The 24208-nt window shown below is 40.1% G+C and overlaps 1 protein-coding gene across 1 annotated transcript in view; it reads right to left on the reverse strand.

Annotated features, from left to right (window-relative positions):
- The window catches only part of LOC135202268 (4'-phosphopantetheine phosphatase-like), a 56467-nt gene that overhangs the window by 9596 nt on the left and 22663 nt on the right, over positions 1–24208 (reverse strand). The window contains exons 2-11 of the mRNA XM_064231570.1: positions 19795–19880; positions 19366–19574; positions 18984–19167; positions 14343–14511; positions 13405–13503; positions 12987–13087; positions 9245–9407; positions 8103–8316; positions 6966–7118; positions 6659–6755 (exon numbers count right to left, since the gene is read on the reverse strand). Coding sequence (XP_064087640.1) covers positions 6659–6755; positions 6966–7118; positions 8103–8316; positions 9245–9407; positions 12987–13087; positions 13405–13503; positions 14343–14511; positions 18984–19167; positions 19366–19574; positions 19795–19880 — 1475 coding nt within the window. The remainder of the gene's footprint in view (positions 1–6658; positions 6756–6965; positions 7119–8102; positions 8317–9244; positions 9408–12986; positions 13088–13404; positions 13504–14342; positions 14512–18983; positions 19168–19365; positions 19575–19794; positions 19881–24208) is intronic.

Below are 24208 nucleotides of genomic sequence, written 5' to 3' on the forward strand. Positions count from 1 at the left end.
CACCATACTCATACTGTCAAAAGCACCAAAAGCCGCCTGTGCTAGCCCAAGCACTCTTGTCAGCAGAAAATCCTGATACTGTCTTAAAAGGAGAGGTCCATGTACGAATTTAGACAATGTCTTTAATCCTACTCCGTTTAAAAGGCACATTTCTAGTTCCTCACTAGCAAGGGCTATGGCCGCCTGTGCGACACCAAGCACTTTTACCAATAGTAACACAAAAACTGCCTCAAATAGTGGAGATCTCCGTAATCAAAGACACCGTTTTTATCCAAGCCTATCCTGTAAGATAAACTCAAAGTTCCTTACCTAAACAAGGCCATGGCCGCCTGTGCAACAACTAGCCGTCAGGTAAGAAAGTTAGAGCCCATCCCACCAGTATGGTATGGAAGTATTAGACTTTTCATAAAAGTTTAAGGATCGGTATGTGTCCTCAGTCCCAGCACTGTATCCGCAGACACAAAAGGACCTAGAGAGAAGCACTTGTCGTAGGTAATTTTAACATCTCTAAGATAGTGGGATGCAAATACCGAGTTGCATCTCCAATAGGTCGCATTAATAATGTCCTTCATGACATATTCTTTTGGAATGATTAATGATGTTGCCACTGCTCTTACCTCATGAGCTTTAACTCGTAATAATTTAAAGGAATCCTCTGCACAATCGCTATGAGCTTCCATAATCACACTTCTAATAAAATACGCTAGCGCATTCTTGGACATTGGTCTTTTCGTGTCCCGAACTGCGCACCATAGACTTTGTTTACATGCCTTCAACTCTTCTTTCTTTTTAAGATAGAACCTAAGAGCTCTAACCGGGCATAAAGTTCTTTCAATTTCGTCTCCCATTAAGTTTGAAAGACTTTTCACCTCAAAACTCCTTGGCCATGGTTTCGAAGGGTTCTCATTTTTTGCCAAAAACAGTTTGAAAAGAACAGATGGCTGCGTCTTTCTTAAAACCCACCCGAGAATCTAGGGCATGGATTTCACTTATTCTCTTAGCCGTCGCTAAGGCTATGAGAAAAACACACTTTCTCGTCCAATCCCTGAACGAGGCACGGTCGGGAGGTTCAAATTTTTCCGATGTAAGGAACTTGAGCACAACATCCAGATTCCAACTTGGCGGAGTAGAGGATATAGATTTTGACGTCCTCGAACGATCTTATGAGATCGTGCAAATCTCTATCCTCTGCCAAGTTTAAGCCTCTATTTCTAAATACCGCTGAGAGCATACTTCGGTATCCCTTTATTGTAGCTACGGACAGATTGGATTCCTCTCTCAGGAATAACAGAAAATCTGCTATATTGGTCACAGAGGTATCAGATGAGGACAGCTTATTCTTCCTACACATCTTCTAAACACATCCCACTTCGATTGATAGACCCGGATAGTTGACGATCTCCGGGCTCTAGCAATTGCTTTCGAAGCCTTGCTTGAAAAGCCTCTCGCTCTGACCAATCTTTCGATAGTCGAAAGGCAGTCAGAGCGAGAGCGGGGAGGTTTTGATGGAACCTCTTGAAGTGGGGTTGTCTGAGAAGATCTATCCTGTTTGGAAGAGATCTTGGGTAGTCTACTGTCCATTCCTGTACCTCTGTGAACCAATCTTGGGATGGCCAAAACGGGCGATGAGAGTTAATCTCGTCCCTGTTGATGCTACGAACTTCTTCATCACTACTCCTAGCAACTTGAATGGAGGGAAAGCGTAAGCGTAGAGTCCCGACCACTCCAGTAGCATGGCATCCACCGCTATCGCTCTCGGGTCTTCTACTAAGGAGCAGAAGTTCTCTATCCTCTTTGACAGGAATGTCGCAAACAAATCTATCTGCGGCCTTCCCCACAGGTTCCACAGACTTTGGCAGACTTGCTCGTGCAGAGTCCACTCCGTGGGGAGAACTTGTTTCGTCCTGCTGAGCCTGTCTGCTCTGATATTTCTTTCCCCTTTCACTAATCTGGTCAGGAGGGTAATATTCCTCTCCTCCGTCCATGACAACAGATCCTTCGTTATCTCGAATAGGGAAAACGAGTGCGTCCCCCCCTGTTTTTTTATATAAGCCAACGCCGTGGTGTTGTCTGCGTTGACTTGAATCACTCGATTTCTTACTTCTGACTCGAAGAATTTTAATGCCAGAAACACTGCATATAGTTCTTTGGCATTTATATGCCAATCTCTTTGTTCTTTCTTCCATTTGCCAGAGACTTCTCTTGCCCCTAGAGTCGCTCCCCATCCCGTTTCTGAAGCGTCTGAGAACAAGATTTGGTTTGGGTTCCGAACCTCTAGGGACACTCCCTTGTTTCTTTGAGTGGAGCAGCCACCACTTTAGGTGTTTCTTCACCTCTAATGTTACCGGAAAAGTGTCCGACAGATGGCCCTTCTTCCAAGTCCAAGATCTCTTTAGGAAGAAATTGTAGGAGGGCCTTAGATGAAGTCTTCCTAGGGATACAAATTGTTCCAGGGAAGAAAGAGTCCCTAGAAGGCTCAGCCACTCCCTGGCTGAACTCCTGTCTTTCTTTAGGAAGGATGTAACTTCTGAATCCCCCGAAGAATCCTTTCTTGGGACGGAAAACCCACCCGAAAATCCCGAGAATTCATCTGAATCCCCAAATAGACTATGCCTGACTGGGGGTCATCTGCGATTTCTCGAGATTTACGAGAAGTCCTAATTCCTTTGTCAATTCTAATGTTTTCTTCAGATCCTCCAAACATTGTTCCTGGGATTTTGCTCTTATCAGCCAATCGTCTAGGTACAGAGAGACGCTTATGCCTTCCAGGTGTAGCCATCTGGCTACGTTCCGCATCAGGTACGTAAATACCTGTGGAGCCGTGGAGAGGCCGAAGCACAAGGCCCTGAACTGGTAGACTTCTTGAATCACAAACCTGAGATACTTCTTTGATGACGGGTGAATAGGAACGTGGAAATATGCATCCTGCAGGTCTAGAGAGACCATCCAGTCTCCTCTTCGCAGGGCTGAAAGTACCGAGGCAGAAGTCTCCATCGAGAACTTTTTCTTTTCCACATATTTGTTCAGAATGCTCACGTCCAAGACTGGCCTCCATCCCCCGGATGCCTTTGGAACTAAAAACAGGCGGTTGTAAAACCCCGGAGAGGAAGGATCCTGAACCTCTTCTATTGCCTCTTTGTCTTTCATTCCTATCACCATCTGAAGAAGTGTCTCCCTCAGAACAGGGTCCTTGTACTTCGCCGACAGTTCCTTTGGGGAATTCGACAAAGGTGGTCTGTCCTGAAAAGGTATAATGTAACCTTTCCCCAAGACTGCTAGCGTCCAAGGATCGGCTTTCCTTATCTTCCATGCCCCTACGAAGTTTAGGAGCCTGGCCCCTACAGATGTTTGGAGGACCTCGCTGCTACTTTGCTTTCTTGAAAGATCTAAAGGAGGACCTTCCTCGCTTTCTGCTGTCTTCCTTTTCGTTGGAGGACGAGAGGTGGAACCTCTCCGAAAGGGCACTACCGGAGTACGAGTAGTCTTCTTCGCTACTGGTACTGTTGGTCTTGATTTCTTGGAGGATTGTACTAATAAGTCTTGGGTTGCCTTTTCAGCAAGAGACTTTGAAATCTCCTTCACCAAGTGGCGAAGGGAAAAGGTGATCCGAGAGAGGAGCGTATAACAGGGCTGACCTTTGTGAAGGAGAAACCGCTTTGGTTAGAAATGAACCAAATAATGATCTCTTCTTCACTACTCCTGCTCCAAATAGAGATGACAATTCTCCCGATCCATCCTGAACCGCCTTATCCATACAGGATAAAATGCAATGTAAAACTTCAGGTTCTGAAACATCTGGTTCATTTGCCTTCTTGGCCAGCACTCCAAGGGACCAATCCAAGAAGTTAAAAACTTCTAGTACATGGAAAAGTCCCTTGAGGTGTTGATCCAATTCTGACATGCTCCAATATGCTTTAGCTGTATTCAAAGCATGTCTTCTCGATGCTTCAACCAAGCTTGAAAAATCCGCCTCCGCGGAAGATGGAAGCATAAGCCCCATCGCTTCCTCTGTCCTGTACCATATTCCCCTCCTACCTCCGAGCTTACATGGAGGAGTGCAAAAAACTGTCTTCTGAGCTTCCTTCTTCACCTTCATCCAATTATTTAAAGATTGAATAGCTTCTTCATTGATATGGCTGGTTTCATTTTTAAATACGAAGACGATTTAGGTACCTTCGTACTGGAGAACAGAGATCTCGGGGAAGGAGGAGCTGCAGGGCTTAGAGAGTCTCCAAATTCTTGTAGGAGAAGAGAGGCTAACACTTTGTAGTTAGATACCCCCTCATTGTTCGGGGTTTCTTCCTCCGAAACCTCATCCAACTCCATCATAGAAGGAGAGCGAGCTCTTTTATTAGATTCTTTGTCCGTAGACATATTCCCTATAGGAGAAATACTCCTAGAAGGAGAGAGACTGACAGATCTAGAAGTTCTCCCTTTCTTATCCACCAAAACATCCTGAGACATGGAGGTTGAAACCGTAACCTTCGATGTACCAGGTTGCTTCCTTGCATTAGGTTTCTACTTGTAGGGAGACTCGCTATCCGAAGACATTACATGAAAAATCTTCTATTTACCCCTTATAACTTCTCGCTCTTGCCGCTCTTCATGATCAGCTGGCGCCATTTGCGCCTGACTGGCGCTTCGCGCGTTTGGTTGAAATCTTCTCGCGGCGGTTGGCGGCCTCGGCGCTCCCCCGACTCGCGCTTCACGCCTGGTTGGAGCTTCGCGGCCGTTCTATCTGTCGCGTTCCTGGTTGGCGCTTCGCGGCCCGTCTATCGTGTCGCGTCTGGCTGGCGCTTCGCGCCTGTATGTCTCTTCGCGGCCGCCTGGCTAGCCGCTTCTTGCCTGGTAGGCGCTTCTCGGCAGTCTGGCGCATCGCGCCTGGCTGGCGCTTCGTGCCTGGCTGGCGCTTCTCGTCTGGCTGGCGCTACGCTCCTGGATGGCGCCTCGCGCCTGATTGTCTCTTCCTGCTTGTAGGAATTCTCACGCGCGGCTGGCTCCTCGCGCCTGGCCAGCTTCTCGCGCCTAGTCGTCTCCTGCGATATCGGATAGGGCCTGGTTGCCGCGTCGCGCCTGATTGGAGCCTCGCGCTTACGTGTTAGTTCTTTGCGGCTGACTGGCGCCCCGCGCCTGGCTGGCGCTTCGTGCTCGGCTGGCGCTTCACGCCTGGCTGACGCCTCACGCCCCGAACTCGCGGGTCTGTGAAAAATAGACCCTTCATCCGAAGAAGAATCTTCTTTTCTGGGAGGTTGATAGTAAGGGTTTTTTGACTTCTTCACAGGAAGATTAACATCCTTTCTTCTTTTGGAGGATCTCTCGAAAGGACCCCGACTAGAGAAGCAATAGACTCTTGCATATCCTTTAATATCTTCGTCGTTTCTTCTCTCTGGTCTAAACGAGCGGAAGGAGAGCCTTCTTTCTCCATTCCCCACAACTTATCGGGAGAAGCCAAACCTTTGCTTTCTTATTCTCTGTCGGGGCGGAGTCCTCCGAAAACATTCCGGACTCGAGTTTATGCCCGATTCTTCCCAGATCTTCTTCAAGGGACGAGAACGATCCGCTGATCTCCATCCTCTTTTAGGTGAGGAATTCTCCGATGACGAAAAACATTCACGTAGAACGCTTTTTCTAATGCGTTCTCTGGCAGTCTCGTTACAGATTCTGCCGAAAAGACGTCTGACTGGTGGGGATCCTCCATAACCTCCGTAAGGCTTTCGACATTCCTTCTCCTCTGGGCTTGGGAGCTTGAAAGAGGTCTAGGCCTGGGAGCGTTGTGAAGCCAATCAGACGCCTCCTCCACTTCACTGGGGAAATTCACATCACTTTCCACAGCACTACTTTGCTTACCTTCTATGGCAGCCATTTTACGCTCCATTTTCATAAGCGCAGCTTTAAGGCTTGCTATCTCCGAAGCAGAGTCCGTAGGATCCTGCATTCGGAGCAAGGGACCTGAAAAATATTACAAGGAGCGTTCATAATGTTAGAGGAGGGTACAATATTACTCACCAAACCACTTGAAGATTGAGAGCTAGGCTTAGTTTTGGAAGATGACTTCCTTAACCGGTCTTTCTCTAATTTCCTTAAATAAGAAGTTAGAGACTTCCACCCTTCAGCACTCAAACTCTCACATTCATGACAAGTGTTATCCATCGAGCATTCATACTTCCTGCATCTTTTACATACAGTGTGAGGATCAACCGAAGCTTTCGGCATTCTCACCTTGCACCCTTCATTCACACACATTCTCACCACACTTCCAGAATCAGACATCATGATGAAAATTCCAAGCCAAAATCCAAATAACGATCCACAAAAGCGTATGCCAGTACAACGATCCAAATACGTCACCAAAGGGTCCAAAACGATGATCAATTGTATCCAAAAACGAAATCCAGCCGGAGATACCAACAACGATGTTGCCAGTATGGCCGACAGAAAAAATCTGATGGAAAACGGGAATGGGTTCCTATTCCCACCACCCAGCGGCGGCGCGGTGGATCACCTGACCTACCTGTAGCGTGTGCGCGAAATTCGAAATTCTGTCGGCGCGACGGAGTCAATAGCTATGTATATATCTGACAGGTAAGTTGAATGTATAAAATTAGTTATTACTATAAAGCAATCAAATGAAACTGCTGAAACACTTTGACCCACTTACCTTTTTTTGTTGTAGGTATGGGTCTGGGAAGTCAAATTCGATAAGACAATGCTCCCTCATATCCAATAAACTTCTCACTGTGAGATTTCCATAGGCACTGCAGAACACCAATATCAACATTGAAAAAGTCATCAAAGCAATTCAAAGGTTTTTCCAAATATAAATAACCCCTATACCACTCTTGTCATTAATAATACAGTATAAAATTAAACTGCCACTTGCGCTGCAAAAACTCAGGACATAACAAATATTATCCTTACATAAAGAAATACACAACAAATGAAAGCCAAATTTGCACCATACTCACAAAGGATGATTTTTCAGGTTGTGGAGCCGTTGTATATACTTGTCTCTAAATTTATTTGCTCTCTCAACACCATCAGGACTATTTGGCTGAGAGGAAATAGCACGATTTACAAAGCTACTTAAGGAACCTTCAAAACAGGATAACCAGTATTCCCTGAAAAGAAAAAAAATAAATAAATCACATATATGGACAAAAACAATTTCTCTGTGTATTCAATTAGCTTCACCATAAAGAGATTTTTAATTTTAATTATCCATATTACAAATGACATTCATCCTTTAATTTTTACTTTCCACAACTTGGAATGTATCTCTCATCCAAATATTTCTAATTTATTTTTTTTATTCTACTGTATACAAGTCTATTCTCTATCAATGCAAAAGGATCAGAATATGGAAAGGAATACTTTCATAGAAAAAGTACATGACGACAAAATTGCATGGTTGGAACACCAGCTTCTGAAATAAGATATCATACTGGTAATGCAATCATTAAGTAAAATATAGTCCTCACAAAATCACTTTCACATCAATTTGGTGCTTTATGGAATTAAGATATGAAATGAGTTTTTTTCATCTCCTTTGCCCGGTACACATTTTGACTAAATTTCTACAAGGTCTAGGTGTCCATCTATCCCATTATTCCATGACTTCCTGGTCTTCCTACATGTCTTCGTTCTGTTCAATTAGGCAACCATGCTTAATGTTTACTATATTTCATACTTGTGATTATTCTTGGCATTCAATCTTCCTAGAATGCACAATCCACCACAAGTACTAAACCCTAAGTTTTATTTCTGATGCTGTGACTAAATTATGGTATTATCCTCCAAATCCTTCTGAAGTTCAAACTTGGTGCTTTAGGTTTTTATTAAGCTGGCTGGTACAAATCTAACTTTACATTCTGCAATTTATGAGTTTATTTATATTTCCGTTTTAATGTTATTTCTCTTTCATATTTTACTAGTCTTTATTTCCTTTTCTGTACTGGGCTGCCTTTCTATAATCTTCTGTTAAAAAACCATGCTTACTTCACAGAACTAGTAACAAGGAGAAAGGTGATTGGCATTTCCTGTAGAATAATGCTAGGAAGAGAATTTTTTGTCCCTTTCATGAAAAAAAATAATTCTCTACATACCTGGCTTCCTTGTCTTTTGTTAAATCTACAGCATCTGGTATATATTCCTTAGGGTTTGCCAAAAATGGGAAGAAAGTTAATTGCTGGTCATATCTGTCTATCTCCAACTGGTCAATAGTACCTCCAGGCCACCCTACTTCATGGGGACGTGGTAGTGGGGATTGCAAGCCAGACGACCCAGCATAATTTTCACTCCAAGAATAGTTTTCTGGATCTGAAATATCCAACAAAGTAAAGTCTTTCACTTCAATCAAGTGTATATAAAAGAGATATTTGTTTAATAATAAAGTACATTTTAAAAAAACTATTATTTATAAGATGCCTTATTCCACAGAAATAACCCTAGTCACACCATTAGCTTGAAAAGATTGCACCCATTTTATCTAGCCAGTCTTCTGCTGCCACTCACATCTTCCTTGAGACCAGGTAATTTTCTACTCCTGTCCTGGAACATGATTTGGTTGTTTTCTTGTGAACTGTTAAACAACATCTAACTCACAATAAACAGCCCCTAGAATACTTTCTATATTCCTTTAAGACTGCTGGCTCTCAGTCTGCCAATTACTGTTCTTATAAAATAGTCTGCCCATTCACTAAAGCAAATTTCTAGATTTATATAACAAACTAAATGATCTGCTCTTGAACATAAAACAGATTACATTTTGCAAAGAAATTTGCAAAGAAAATGCCCATTCCGATTTATTTATTTTACAATTTAATTATCATACTATATAGTTGAATATTCTGGCACATTTGTATCCAAATATTTTTTTTAATAAAAACTTCACTTCCATCTGTTTATGAATGAAGTTACAAAATACACGAATGTTTTACTGAATAGCAGACTGTTTTCACTGCAATTGGGAAGGATGAGTGTCAGTATTTCAATACGGTTAAATCTGTTTTAATTCATTAGGGTCAAGGTTTTACATGTATGGAAATTCCTTCACATGGAGTGGATATTTGGTTTTGTCAAATAAGACCATATTAAGAACAAAAGCTCTGTGAAATTTATAGACGATTCACATTCAACTGCAAAATACAGAAAGACTTGACAATCCCACAACCTATGAGAAAATAAAATATTACTTTTTATACGCCATAATATTAAAACAAACTGTCATACTACGTAAATAACATACCACATTCTTCTGCTCCTCGCAAAAAGGCTCCAATTGCGCCTAGGTAACCTTCATGCCTCAAAAAGAGAGCTTGAACACCACCGCGACTCCAGTACTTTATGGCAAAGCTAATGGTGTGCATACTAACAGGATGATTCCTTAAGAAGTAACCACCAAAATAAACCTGGAATTAAAGAAGGTATTGAGGTTGCAAAGTTTTTTTTTTGTGTAATTTGATGCCTGTCAATACAAATTCAAATATTGTATACAACAGCCATAAAGCTTAAGGAAAATACTGTATATAATACCTTATTTTCCTTACGAAAAAACTGATTACCATTTAAAAGTTAAAAACCTAATTGAGTAATGTAGCCATGCATACAAAATTCTTAAATTATCCCAAATGAACTACCAAGCCTGGTAAGATAACGCATATTTCAGTACCTTACATGTAAAAGCAATGAAGAATTGTGCAATCTACGGTAGAAGACCTTAACAATACAAATATGTAGAGAAGATATATATCACAAGTAAGGGGAATGAAATCTGGTCATAGGATAAGCAATAACAACGAACAACCATTTTGTAATAACAAAATAACAATGTAAAAATGGAAAACTGACAACCATGGGCAACCTATTACTATGAATGTCAAGACAATACAACTTCATTATAAGAAAAAGCAAAATTTTCTGTATTATATAATGAATCTGACATTAAATTAAGCACATGAATGCAATAAAAAAACATATCCAAATTTGACTTTAGTATAAGCAAAACCCTAACAAAGAAATTACCTGCACACTAAAACAGACTGTCCTCACAGTAACCTTATATTGTAGTAACAGTGACACTACAAACTCAGAAGGAAAAAAACACTAATATAGCCAGTTGCTATGAAACACTTTTATTTTAGAGAAAGTGTAATGTAAATGAAGAAATGGATAAATATAAAACATAATCTAGTATATTAAGTCTTTACCTCATACAATTCAAAAGTCAAGTTCCTAGAATTACAATCCTACCTCTTCTATAATGTAATCTATTCTTGTCAGTTATGGGGTCCACCTTCCGTAATTTTGCTTACATCCGAAAATAACTTTTTGCAGAATCCAATTAACAAACAAGACAAACATTATACAAAAATATAACCCTATTGTTTGAAGTACGTAGTAACAATTAAAATATTGACCAAAAGTCATAATACACCACATCAGAAAATTAATACATTCTTGTTGTAAATAAAACAACAATCAATAAATGTTGATTAATGCTGTAAATGAAGCAAAGGGACCTTCGGTGTCGTATAATATTTCCTTTGTTTTATCATTGGAGGGGGAATAAATTTAAATGATCTATTAGATCTTAAGGAATTATCCCTCCCTGCAATCTTTGCGTTTACGTGTTGCAAGACCGATTCCGCATGACTCGAACAAGGCAATTCATACGACACCTTGGTATCCCTCTTTAGTCCAAACGCCATGTCAATTCCAGGAGGAAGCATACTGGCCGGTGTTTCTGTCTTCTCCGAAAGGCTATTGAATTGACGAATCAAATCAATAACCTCTGCATACGAGGCCAGAAACTCTTGGTTTTCTCCTTCCTCCGGCTCTAGTGTACCACTCTCCGTCACGAGGGATGTTGTCTCGCCTCTATCTTCTGACAGACGGCCCGGAATTCCACGGCCGCCTGCCCCTACGGCCGCGGTCTCTTTGATCTTTGCTGGCCGCTGTTGGCTCGATCCCAGATAGTCAGCAGGGGAACGAGAATGTCTCACTCTTTCTCTGCTCACGGATCTAGAGCCGCGAATCTGTCTAGATCTCCACGATGAAGGCTCACTTAAGACAGAGGTAAGTTCGTCTCTATTAGCATTGGCATCGTTTTCGAGCGTCGGCGAGCCCGGCCTCGGCCTTCTATCCAGACGGACACTGCCTTCCACGAACGTATCCGCCGAGGTTGCCAACTCTCTATTTTTCGTACTTTTAATAGGAGCCTTATCGTCCTTCGTACGTATTTTGAACGGCCTTACGGGCGAAACTGGGAACCTGCATTCCATCCTCTGCTGCACCTTTCGCCGCCAACGTCGATTTTTTACCAGAGGTATCGCAGTTTTTGCGATCCGAACTGGCAACTCCGCCTCGGCCGCTAGCTCGCCGGCCGTCACCTCTCTCGCTTGTTCGGACTCTTGCGAACGGCTTCGTCTGCCAACCTTGTGCTTAATAGCCACTGATTTTCCGACCTTCTTGCTGACTTGGAAATGACAGTCTTGGTCCGAAGAAGAGGAAGAATTGATTCTTCTCCTCTTGGCCCGAGGATCCGCCAGGAACTCCCGAATCCTCCTCCAACGCTTGACTGGCGCTCGCCGTGACGTTATCGGACTTAGCGATGACGCCGAACTAGAGGAAGAAGACGAAGAAGGCGAATCACACTTTTTCTTTTTGTCTCTCTTATTCATTCTCTCCTCTATATCCTGTAATTTCTGCATTACAGTTTGTATTGACGGGTCAGAAGGCGTATTAGCGTCTGGGTGCAGCGAAAAAGGCCGAGAATCGGTCTGTGACGTCATCACGCCTGCCATCTCAGTGTGACGTATGTTGTGACGTCATCCCTCTCGTAGGGAGAGACTGAGAGGTTTCTGCTGGCAACCGCACGTTTGCTGCCAAACTACCTCCCACGTTCTGCATCGCTGTAAATACTGAGTGGGATGGTGAAGCCGCGGCATTAATTCCCATAAATTGCAAGCCCGGGGGATGAGGAACATTCAGCGCTGCCGGACCCTGCTGGAACCGTGACGTCATATAATGCGCAAGCAGACCATCCAAGGTTGGTACGCCTGGTAGGCCTAGCGCTGACCACGTACCATCTAACCTATGCGCTTGAGTAGCAGGAGCCTGGAACAAAGATGGCGGATCTCCCCCTCTACTTGCTGGGAACAAAGGAGAGTGCAAATTATTCATAAAATTACCCAAGGCCCCTCCTGACGTTTCCGATACAGAACCGCTAGGAGAAACCGAAGGGGTATGAGACAATTCAAAGCAGGTGGAGAAACATATGGAGCAGCCTGGTTTATTACCGATACAAAAGAAGCCGGTAAGGTTTGGTCATCCAAAGATGGCGTCACCCCTTCCTTTGTATTGGCTTTTCCCATAGAACTTCTTCCACTGTTCCACCGACCAACCGCGACAAACAGAACACGGATTAGTAACCGTACATACGTTCTCCCTGCACCTACTAAACGTTGGATGAGGATCCGTCGACACCGAAGTTAGGAACTTAGAACATGGAAAGCCACTGACTCCTGGGCATTTCCTTTGTCTCCTCTTCGAAGCGGTAGACGATCCCGATGTTGAGGCAAAATTCTCCATCATACCACGTATACACTCTTACCACACACTGATCACACTTGGAGAAAGAAAAGGAATGAAAAATAAAAAATGAAATGGATAAAGAATGGGCAAACTGAAAAACCGGCTTTAAATGAGATAGACAGTAACACGTCTTATCTTAAAGGCGGTAGGAAAATAACTGATGGGTCACAGGTAGCCGTGGGCATTCTGGGTATACATGCCCCGTGACCTGGTATAGATGCCATTAGTCCCTGGATCTCACAAGTGTAATTTTAATTCTACCGGTTTCCAGCTTGGCGCTAGTAAATCCTAATGTTAAGACCGAAGGTTTGTTTCGTGTATGAACAAATCAGGTTCTTTATTGCTGTGAATAAAGTAACGATCAATGGATCATTCTGAATGTTGTAAACACATACCTTTTTAAGGCCATGAAGCATAGCATATAATGATGCAATCTGTCCAATATCATTACTAACAGTGAATAGTAAACTTCTTGCAATATCAGCCTCAGAAAAGCCTGTGGAAGATGCCAACGGTGTAAAAACAAATGAGCAAAAACAGGCAAAATGACTGCAAACCACCAATTCCCTAACCATCTCTTGACAATTTTTATTTCATATGAATGTTTCAATAAAAAGGAACTATGTTACATTACATCAATGTAAAAAGTTTATAGCCACCAGTTAAAACAAAATTCTCTGAATATCTTTCAATTGCTTTGGTAAAAAATAGAGGCGTCTACCCAAAGCAAAAATCATTCTTCAAGACGTGAATTTATTTCATTCTCTTCATAGTAACAAATAATAAAATAATTCACAGCATTTTTTTATATACCTTTACTTCCATCTGCTTTCATGTGACTGCTATGCATTGCCTTCCCAAAGCTAGATGCTATAATATCACCTGTCAATCCTAAAGCACTGTAGTCACCACCTGAAAACACAAAATAAATTGCTTCATGTCCATGACTTAATGTAAACAACACAATTAGGGGAAATTTATATATCTGTTTTAAATAAGAAAAAAGTTATCAGGAAAGTGGTCATGTTGATGCTTTGGAAAAGTGTGTGGTAAATTTATTCATACAGTACCCTTTCGAATGTAACCAAAGAGTAAAATGGGGAAAAGATGGAGGAGCAGCACATGATGTGATGGAATTGGAGGCCTTAGCAAAAGCAGAACATTTCCATGGGGAACACTGAACTGACGCACAAATGTTGAGATGGTTGTAAAAGAGCAAAACCCTGGATGAAGTAGAGAGAATGGTAGGCTACTAGTTATAAAAACAGAAACAGCCTGGATAGAGTAGAGAAAGAATGCTAGGGTAATAGTATATACAATCATCCCATTATTCACCATAGCAAAAATTTATATTGCATGTATAAGCCTAAATTATTGTACGCAGTGGAAACATTAGTACTGACAAAGAAAATCAGAATGCTAAGAGTCATAGCTGAAATACAGGGGGAAGATTATGTTACCAATGAAGATGCAAATATATGTGGCCATCAGCAAAGAGTTTCAACATGTTGTGAGAAAGGATGAGGAAAAGTTAGTCAGAAAAGTATTGGATATGAGTGACAAAACAATTACCAATGGGAAAGCTCATAAAATTATGAAAAAATGGTCAAGATGAATGTGAAGGCAGACAGAAATCTGACCAAAAGTAGCAATAATGTTATCACCTTAAACTAATTATTCACATCCATCCCAATTAATTCACTCCAAGTCCAACTTCAAGGCAAGATGATATAGAAGTATTTATACCTTACCATAAATGTCCTTAACTAGCAAGTCTACATTGCGGTGATCTCCCTCACTTGCTAGCTGCAGCAATTCATCAAAACCTTTTGCGGACGTAAGTAGAGATCCGAGGCCCCAAAATGTTCCGCCACCCATGCTGGTTCCACCAATTCTTTCATATTTGTTATCTGCCTCAACCTGGCAGAAAATACTACAAAATAAATAAAAAACTAGAACTATAATCACATTAATTCAAATTATGCTTCTACATTCAATACACTGTAATGTTCTCTACAACCAATTGAGAAAACCATTAAAGCTACATCTAAATTTTAAATATTTACTTATTTTAACTTGCCAAACAAATAAACCTAGGAACAATCAATGTTATCACCAATAATTTTCTTAATTTTTCTAAAGAATTTTTATGTAAATTACTAATCAGCATCTTATTAGAGCCTTTTAGTGTTTTGGTATAAACATTAAAATCCACATTGTTACACTAATCTACAAAACAGTATGGAAGATTAAATATGAATTCAAACAAAGCAAGCATAGCTCAACAACAGACTTGAAAACATATGGGTGTTTTCAAGTTTTTTTTTTCTAAGAATCACTGTAACACATTTCCTTTGATAAGAGAGCATACTTTACACAATATTGAATCTCATAATACCATAACAACTAACTTACAACATATGAAACCTTCTACTATAGGATTATGACTGTAAGAAAGTGAAAAAATGAAACCTGTTATAAAATCATGATCCTCATGCAACCTGATAGAGGATTATGGCATCATATATTTCATCAAGAAAGCCAAACTGACAGAGATTTGATTTTTAAGATATGGTCACATTTGAATTACAGTAAATGTATAAAGTGAGTGAATATTCCACATAATTCAGTTCATGAGTGAGTAAAATATAATGCATCATTACGATAGAACTTATTTTGTGTGACTTCATTTCAACCAGTAATGGCAAATGACAAGTCCTGGCCAAAAGTTCCTAGAAAGAAATATTGGTATAATCTTTAAGATTTTAAATTACCAGTAGTACATACGTATTCAATTTCACATATACGTACACACCCCTTCGAAAATACAAAAAAATCATGCATAACAGTAAAAGAAAAAACATTCAGGGACAAAATAAATACAAAATTGAAAAGACAGCAAAACAGAACAAAAATGATAAAAAGTGAAATGTGCAGGGTAACAGTTAAATACATGGAGTAATCATGACATACCAATGCCCCAGAAATACATAAAATACCATCACCAATACATCAACAAATCTTGTAACAAAGAATTCTCACGATGACGATAATAAATACAATAAACATTTCAAAAAATTTTAAAACTTTAGCCATCATTCTGCTCAGTTTCAAAAGCTTAACAGAACTCTGGTCATCACACATGGGCAAGTAGGTACATGTAAGATTACGAAACAATTTACATTAAAAGCATGTCTTTAACTGAATTTCATAATGCTTTCCCTGAATATAAATAATGATGAAACATCTTTTTCATATCTACTGGATCCCTGAAACATAATGATAAAATAGCATACAAGAAGTCTGTCAGGAAAGAGGGACACAAAATATCTAATCCTGTATAGGCAGCCACCTTTGCAAGACTCAATGGACAGCATTTTGCTGCCAGAAAACTTCATAGAAATACGTATAGAGGAATTACAGTATGTTTCCACCTTAGACTGGATTAGCTTTCTAGCCATCAGACATTACTCTGAACAGACTATAGCCATCTGCAAAACTTATTTTTTTATATTTCTTTTTACTCCTATCTCACACCTTTTGGTCAACAGTGTGAAGGGACAGAAGTCAAATACATTATTACTGTGGGACGCTTTGTATTTACGATTTGTAATGAAGGGGAATGAAGGATTACAATTCTCATGCCATCAATGGCAATCCATTGGAAATCATACCTGACTTTCTTTTTTGAGTGACTAAATTCTTGAAGTTGAAAGACACTTTTAGAAATAAAATGGAATGGCTCACTTATTTTTGTGTTCCTCAATTACTTCACCTAACTCTTAATTGAGAGTGACTGAAAACAATCTCCATGCAAGTGTTCTTTTATCTGGGAAATACGATACTCAAAGATTGCTAAATTTCAATGCTTAGTCTTAAATATTTAAAATAAATGAATACAGTAGTACATTTAAACCAACAATTTTCACAATACAATTACGTACTATGTTGTTAATCATGTCTCAGTGATGATAATCATAAATGCATTAAGAAAAAACACAAACAAACCATGCTTAAGTGATGATAATCATAAATGCCCTCACAAAAACCTCAAATAATCTAAGGGAATCTATCACAAGACATTTCCTACAAGCAAAGGATGCCTCTTAACCGATAATGAAATGTAACAATTATTGTTCCTTTCCATCTACCAGAAAAGTCAGAAACTCTCTCTCTCATTCAACTTTGCATAATATGTATATGTAATGGTACCGATGGATACTACATCATACATAGAAAATAATGTACTGAGCAGCATGAGCTGTATGAGAACTTAAGCTCATTCACCTATCCATGGTCCCTACACCTGCAAGTAACCAAATCAGAAAGAAAGGGAATGGAAGGGGAGTCTGTTGAGAAACACTTATTAAAAACCAAAGAACAACTTACAAATATAAAATCTACCTAACATATTTGTGGTCTTCAAATACATAGGTCAGACAAAAAATTAAATGGAAAAATTCCAAATAAAATCACAAATAATGAATACTTATTTTTGCTCCTGTACTAACAGGGTGAAGCTAACATCTTAATTCTTTAAAATAAATTGCATTTTCCTTTTAAACACTCCTTTAGTCTTTTATACTATACTATATCTTCAGTGCAAGCTGGTTTGGTTCAACTGGAGCTTGTTAACAGTGTTAAGTGGCAGAATTTGAACGAGTAGGGGGGAAATAAACCATGCAATAACTTGCCTGCATACCCTCACTCTTCCTTTGCCAACACGGACATCTCTCATAAAGTAAAGGCAACTGAGAAGCAGCTCACTTGTGAACCAGAGACAAGTCAAAATCAAAAACATAACTGACAACTTGGTCATCTGCCCTTGGCCTGAATACCAGTCCCACAAATGGGACTAATGTTCATCATCCTCTCTGAGGAGAGTGGGACCCATGGTGAGTTGGTGGGCCTTTGTACAGGGAAAATACTTCCAAACATTCTTCCTGTTACTCATACTTTCTGGGGTCTAAGATGTGAAAGAGGGCGAGGCAGTGGAGGAAGATGATGTCATACAAAGGGGAGGAAGCACAGAAGAACTTTCTGTTCCTGACCCCACTATGCCTCTTGCCCAGGTTTTCCTCTACACAAGAGGGCTTCAGAGTAAAACATCTGGGAGTCACACCACCAGGAACAGCAACAGCAGCTTTGAAAGGTCAACTGTCAGAGCAGGGGTCCCAGCAGCACCAGGAACAAGGAGAGGAACCTCTGACTAAATCCAAATGCTCCTAAAGACCAGTAAACAAAGATTTCCCTAACAGGACCAGGGATGGTTGGACAACTGTTGTACACTTCCAGAAGTCTGAAAGGAACCCACAAGACAGGTCCAGCTTCGTAGGAGAAAAAGTGATAAGTAACAGTGGATGGGACAGGGGATATCCATCATCTGCAACAAAAACCACAAAGCCACAAGACGAGATTAGTCATCCAAAGTCCTTAACAAATCCCCAACCTACCTCCACCCCAAAGATTGTGAAATGGAGAAAGCATTAGGGAACATTCCCAGAAGAAAGGCCAATCATAGAAGACATAGTGCATAACTGTTGAAGGTGTTGTTAGGTGTCTTACCTTCCAAAATAACCATAGTCTTCTTGGCTCTCTTCTGCTTATACAGCTGAACCTCTACCAAGAGGAAAATAATCAATCAATCCAAACACTTCTGGCAAAAGGAAGATCCCAAGAAAAAAACCTGGCCTCTGAAAAAGCAAAATGTATAAGGATATACAGCTACTAGTTACACAATACAGCCTCACATATCTCATCAAGATTTATCTGCTGTTCTAACTTCCCTTCCATGAAATAAAAAGTCCATACACAATCAAATACGCGGGATACAGAATACTATCCAAGATCATCTTTAGGCAAAGTTCCAAGTTTCTGAGCAGCAGTAAAGAAGTGTTGACAATATGGTAGCGGAGGAAAAACGGAGCATATGCAGACAGGAAAATGGGTAAGTACTACCCCCCATCATCTATACCACCACTTACCTACCTTGTTTAACAAGCTTCAAGGTCTGCATTTTTGTAGGAACAAATGACAGCATAGAAACTACATGCATAAATATTCACTATTTGCAAAATTAGCATAATTCTGCAGTCTGAGTTTAGGTAACCTTATTTTTTGAATTAGCCATTCTTGAAAGTGAACTCACTTCAACAGAATACTGAATGCACTATAGTACTATAATGATGGTTGATAGGTAACTATTCCGTAAACATTTAACCATAACCACAGGAGCTCCCCAGAAACAATGACAACTCTTCAAACAACTGCTATTTGAACAACTACTTCAAAACATTACTGTACAACACAGTCTAAAAAATTTAATAAAAGAACACCACCACACAAAAAATATGACCTACTGTACTAGTAAAATTACCGTATATAAATTTTACCTTCATTATGCTGACTCCAGAACCAATGTTAACCAAAAGATAGGGAAAAATATTGGGATCAGAGTTGATGAAGTGGTACTCTGGATCTTCATGCCTACAGTAGGAAAACTGCTCATCTGTGATATTTCTTAATAGAAAATTGCATCCTTTAATCAAACAACCAATTTCATCTTCCTTTTCTACCCTGAAAAAAGTCAACATTTTCTTTTGAGTATACAATACTGCATATAAAAAGTGTATACTATACTGGATTACTATCTATGTAATGTATTTATCTTTAATTGTATGTAACACAAACTTCTAGTTAAATCAAATAGACAAAATGATGCACATGAACTACGATATAACAGAGGGACAAAAGCACAGGGTCACAAAAACTCACATCAATCCAAGCTTCTTCTGGATTAACTCTGCATATTTGTAAGCCCCACCACCTGTGGCCTTAATACTTTTGCCAATCACTGAATCTTTACTGGAAACTAAGTGATCACGGATGAAATCAAGGCAATTTTCAATGTATTTTGTCTCAAACTTGACAAAATGTAGCCTTTCAATCTCCGAACTCTCATACTGATACTCACAACCATCACCCTAAAAATTAATAATCAACAATTAAAAGCTGATACAAAAAATACTGTCAAACATTTCTGTAAGGTTGTAACATCTTTCTAAACAGATTTAGTAAAAATTCAAATGTAGCCTAATCAAAAAGATATAATAACATAATAGGGACCTCAAAACTTATTTTGTATTTTACATTACATTGCTGTAAACTAAAATTTGCGGTAATAAGGAATTTTCCTTTACTTACAGATGAAGTTCCCTCCTTCTCCGAGTCGTACAAAACTTTTCGATGTGAAACTGTTGAATAGTAAGCTATCTTTGTCAAAGATCCTCCTGCAGATCAAGAAAAAGATATTACAACTATTGTCAGTGCCATCAATGTACATTTGTAATGTTTAAAGAATATTAAGTAAGACTCCAATTCTTTGTAGCAATAAGTTTATCACATTCTTTGCATACTAGTTAACTAATAATGATAATAAAACTACATGACATACGAAAATGGGGCAAGAACTGCAAACATGATCTTTATCTGCTGTAAATGGAAAAACCTCTGGAGAAAAACATTGAAATGCAAAAAGTTTACATATACTACAAATGATTATTTATACAGTTTTCAAGGCCTTTCTTTAAATATATCTTTACTTTTATGGTTACCATGCATTAAAAAACAAAAGCAAATAATTTGTGTACAGTGTTTAAAACCCCTTCTTTCACATACAACTTTACGTCTATTGTTTACCATGCATATCTTCAATTAGATCAAACACCACTCCAATCTGAAAACAAGACCTACCTGGACTGCAGGTACATTCTTTTCAGAATAATGACATGACTAAGATCAGCTCTACACTGATAAGGCAGCTTCTGATTAGCAATGGCTTGTAGTGAACAACAGGGTTTTTATGACAATGTAACTGTTTTAATTGCAAAACCCAATGCAAATTCTGTACCTCAAAAAGCTAAACGTTTTGCAAGTTTCTTATACGTATTCTAGGTATATACACAAATTCATTTCGATCACATGCCCCAATATGATTATTTTTCTACTGCTAGAGGGTTTTCACTTTTAGGGGCAAACCATGTTTTTCCTAGAAATTAATCTTTGGATCTTAACTCCTCAAAGACCAAAAGAAACATAAAATTCCATAAAAACATTAAGCAGTGTGCATTAGTATTAGGTAACATTTTCAGAAGACATAAAAGTTCAGGATATCTTAACCCACAAGGTGCGGCGCGACGCTAAAATCGACGCTTTATATGCTGCGTAAGGACGACGTCGATATTAGCGACGCTTTTATTTTAAAAAATCACGGTTAATTTAGTCCTCCCTTTAGCTCTGTTTCAGTGACGTCAACAGTCTCACCAGCCATTCAGCTCACTCTTGAACATAAAAGATGCCAGATTTCTCTTAATCATAGGTATAAAAATAGCATAATTGTAAACCTTCCGTCAGCCCCGGGGGGCGGGACCAGGGAGGCTTTCATATCTTGAATTTAAAAAGTTCGAAAATTTATATAAATCTTTGTTTATATTGTAAATTTTCGTGAAATAATGGCTTTTGATGATGATGCTTATCTTTATTACCATCAAATACATAGAAATTATAGAGACAGATAATTATAGCGACAGTGACGATAGTAATATGGTTTAAAAGTAGGCTTGCATATGTACGTTAACATACACACACATACACTGATTCAACCAATTAATAATTGCTGTATATATTTTGCAATCTTATAAGTGTTTCTTGAATAGCTAAGGAGTAATATTGTCATGAAAAAATGTTAAATTATCTCAGAAAATACGGCATAAAGCATTCCAAAACTAAAATGCATTTTTTGAAAAGAACAGTTTCATTCCAAAATATATTCTTTTAAATATGATATTGTTATGATACAATAAAGTTTCATACTACTTTACCTGGCAGATATATTACATAGCTATCGGACTCCGTCGTCCCCGACAGAAATTCGAATTTCGCGGCACACGCTACAGGTAGGTCAGGTGATCTACGCCTGCCGCTGGGTGGCAGGACTAGGAACCATCCCGTTTTCTAATCAGATTCTCTCTTCCACCTGTCTCCTGCGGGGAGCTGGGTGGGTCTTCAATTGTATATATCTGCCAGGTAAGTATGTATGAAACTTTTTATTGTATCATAACAATATCATTTTCATACATTCAACTTACCTGTCAGATATATCACATAGCTGATTGACACCCTTTGGTGGAGGGCAAGAGACAGCTAACTACTGACTAGACAGGTAAAACAACATATGTTGTAGGTATTTATAGACCTTGGTTCCTCTGTGTTCTAGACGAAGGGTTGACTTCCTAGCTATTGCATAGGAGTCTGCTTCGTCTCAAGAGCCTTAGCAAGATAGTGATCTGTGGCCAAGAGTTCTTGTGGGTCTACCGATGGGGTCTTATCCACTTACTCGGTCGGGAGCCTAATTGGCATTTGTCAATGGGTACTAATCCGCTTATATGACAACATGCCTATGCCTATTGGCATAACTAAGGAGCGCAACACCGATCCCGATCACCTGTTCCTAACATGAGGGTTCGTGCTAAATTGAAAAAGAGTTATCCCCCAAACTCCTTTCAAACCTCAAAAAAAAAAATCACTGAGTTAAAATAAATTCAAACTCATTATTAAAGGATCAGTGTCGGCTCTTACTATCCCAGCAACGTATCCGCTGATACGTATAAACCAAGAGAGAAGGATCTCTCGTAGGTTAACTGAAGTCCTTCGTGTAAATGAGCAGTAAAACACTAGTTGCATCTCTCATATGTTAAAGCTAATATGTCCTGACATATTGTTACGAAAAGAACAAGAATTTGCAAAAGCTCGCACTTCATGAGCTTTTAAATTCTCAGCTGTTTGAAGGTATCATCAAGTCACTTATGAAGTGCTTTAGAGATCACCATTGTTTCAAGAAGACTAGGACTTTCTTTGAACTGGATCTCATCTGGATGAAGCCTAGCGCCTGCTTGCGCCTGGCTGCGCCGAGGAGTATCCTGTTTGGAATACTCCTGGCGCCTGACAGTCGTAAAACTCTTCGAATACTCCTGCCGTCTGGAAGGCGCATCTCGCTCCAAATACTAGCGCCTGTTAGGAGTATTAAGCTCAGAATACTCCTGGCGCTTGGTAGGCACATCGCGCTTCGAATACTCCTGGGCCTGGTAGGAGTAAAAAGTCTAGGAAATTAACCCTCCGGCTCCTGGTGGGAGGAGTATCGAGGTCAGAGTACTCAAGGCGCCTGGCAGGAGTATCTCTTCCCGAATACTCCTGACTATGGAAGGCGCATCTAGTTCCGAATACTCCTGTGGCTTGGTAGGAGTATCGCTCATGGAATGCGCCTTTCGAATGGCAAGTATATTGCGCTTAGCGGGCGCTATACTCCTATCAGGAGTTCTCTCTCACCAGTTGGCTCTTGTTGCTTGGATGAAGATCTGGCCTAGAACGATCTACAGTAAGTCAGGCTCTTTGCGCCTACTTGGTGCCTGGCTCCTAGTTGGCGCCAGACGCTTGGCAGGAGTTACTTCCTTTCCCACGTCTCGCCTGCCTAACGCATCGCTCCCCCCAGAGATGGCCGCTTGTGCGACATCCCTGTAGGGTTCTCGCGCCCCCCCCCCGACAGGAGATCAGTATTTGGATCTCTTAATCGGAAGCCTGTCATCCTTTTTACGAGTAGGCTCTTTAGAAAGTACTCCTACCAAAGACGCTAATTGCTCCTGCACATTCATCAAAATTTAGTCCGCTACATCCAGTAGACGATAGGAAACCTCAAAAGTCCGAGAGACAAGTCTTCCTCCGAGGAGGATCCTTATTGCATACTTCCGTTGCTACGAGTTCTCCTCCACTATGTTGATGAGTTTTCTCGTTGCAGAAGCTTCCCTATCCTTGCCCGAAGGAAGGGAAGGAGCCTGGAATTTTAAAGAGATTCTGAGCTGAAATTGGTAGGACTCCTGATTTCTAGCTCTTGAATGTATCTCTCTGAACCTTTTGGGAAGTAGTTTGAGCCCTCCTCGCGTTCCAAAGACACTGTCAGTAAACGTTTAAACCTTGTCTTCTTCTGTAGATGACAATGTCACTACATTACCCGGACAACGAAACCTCTATCTGAAAGCGTTGATCCAGGAATAAAGGCTTTAGTTCTTTTGCCAACATACTATGCTGGCCAGAACCCATTGCCGTCTCATAGAATTTGATTCCAGATTCTAAAAGCCCAAAATTTCACTTGTCCTTTTGATCGTTTAGGACCAAGAGAAACATTTGATTAGGAGCAGTTCCATCTTGTCGGAACACGGAATCTGAGGCCCAAATTAGGATCCCTTCTAAGTATAAGATCTCTTACTCTTATCGTATAGAGGTATTGTATAAGATCCCAAAGATCTTAATTCTCTACCATCTCTAATATTCTTTGTCTAGACAGAGTATATCCTTTTACTGTGTTCATTGATAGCATAAAATACCAAGGTGATTCTTCCCTCTGAAAGGGAAGAAAACCATTATGTGGTTCACAGAGGTATCGGAAGAGGACAGTTTTCAGTTTCCCCTTTCTATCTTAGCACGATCTGCCACAACTCTATGTCTTTGAACATATTTAAAGGAATTATCAAGCTTCCCTTGAAAATCCTCTCATTCATATTTACTT

The sequence above is a fragment of the Macrobrachium nipponense genome, chromosome 30 (genome assembly GCF_015104395.2).
Source record: "Macrobrachium nipponense isolate FS-2020 chromosome 30, ASM1510439v2, whole genome shotgun sequence".
Taxonomy (NCBI): domain Eukaryota; kingdom Metazoa; phylum Arthropoda; class Malacostraca; order Decapoda; family Palaemonidae; genus Macrobrachium; species Macrobrachium nipponense.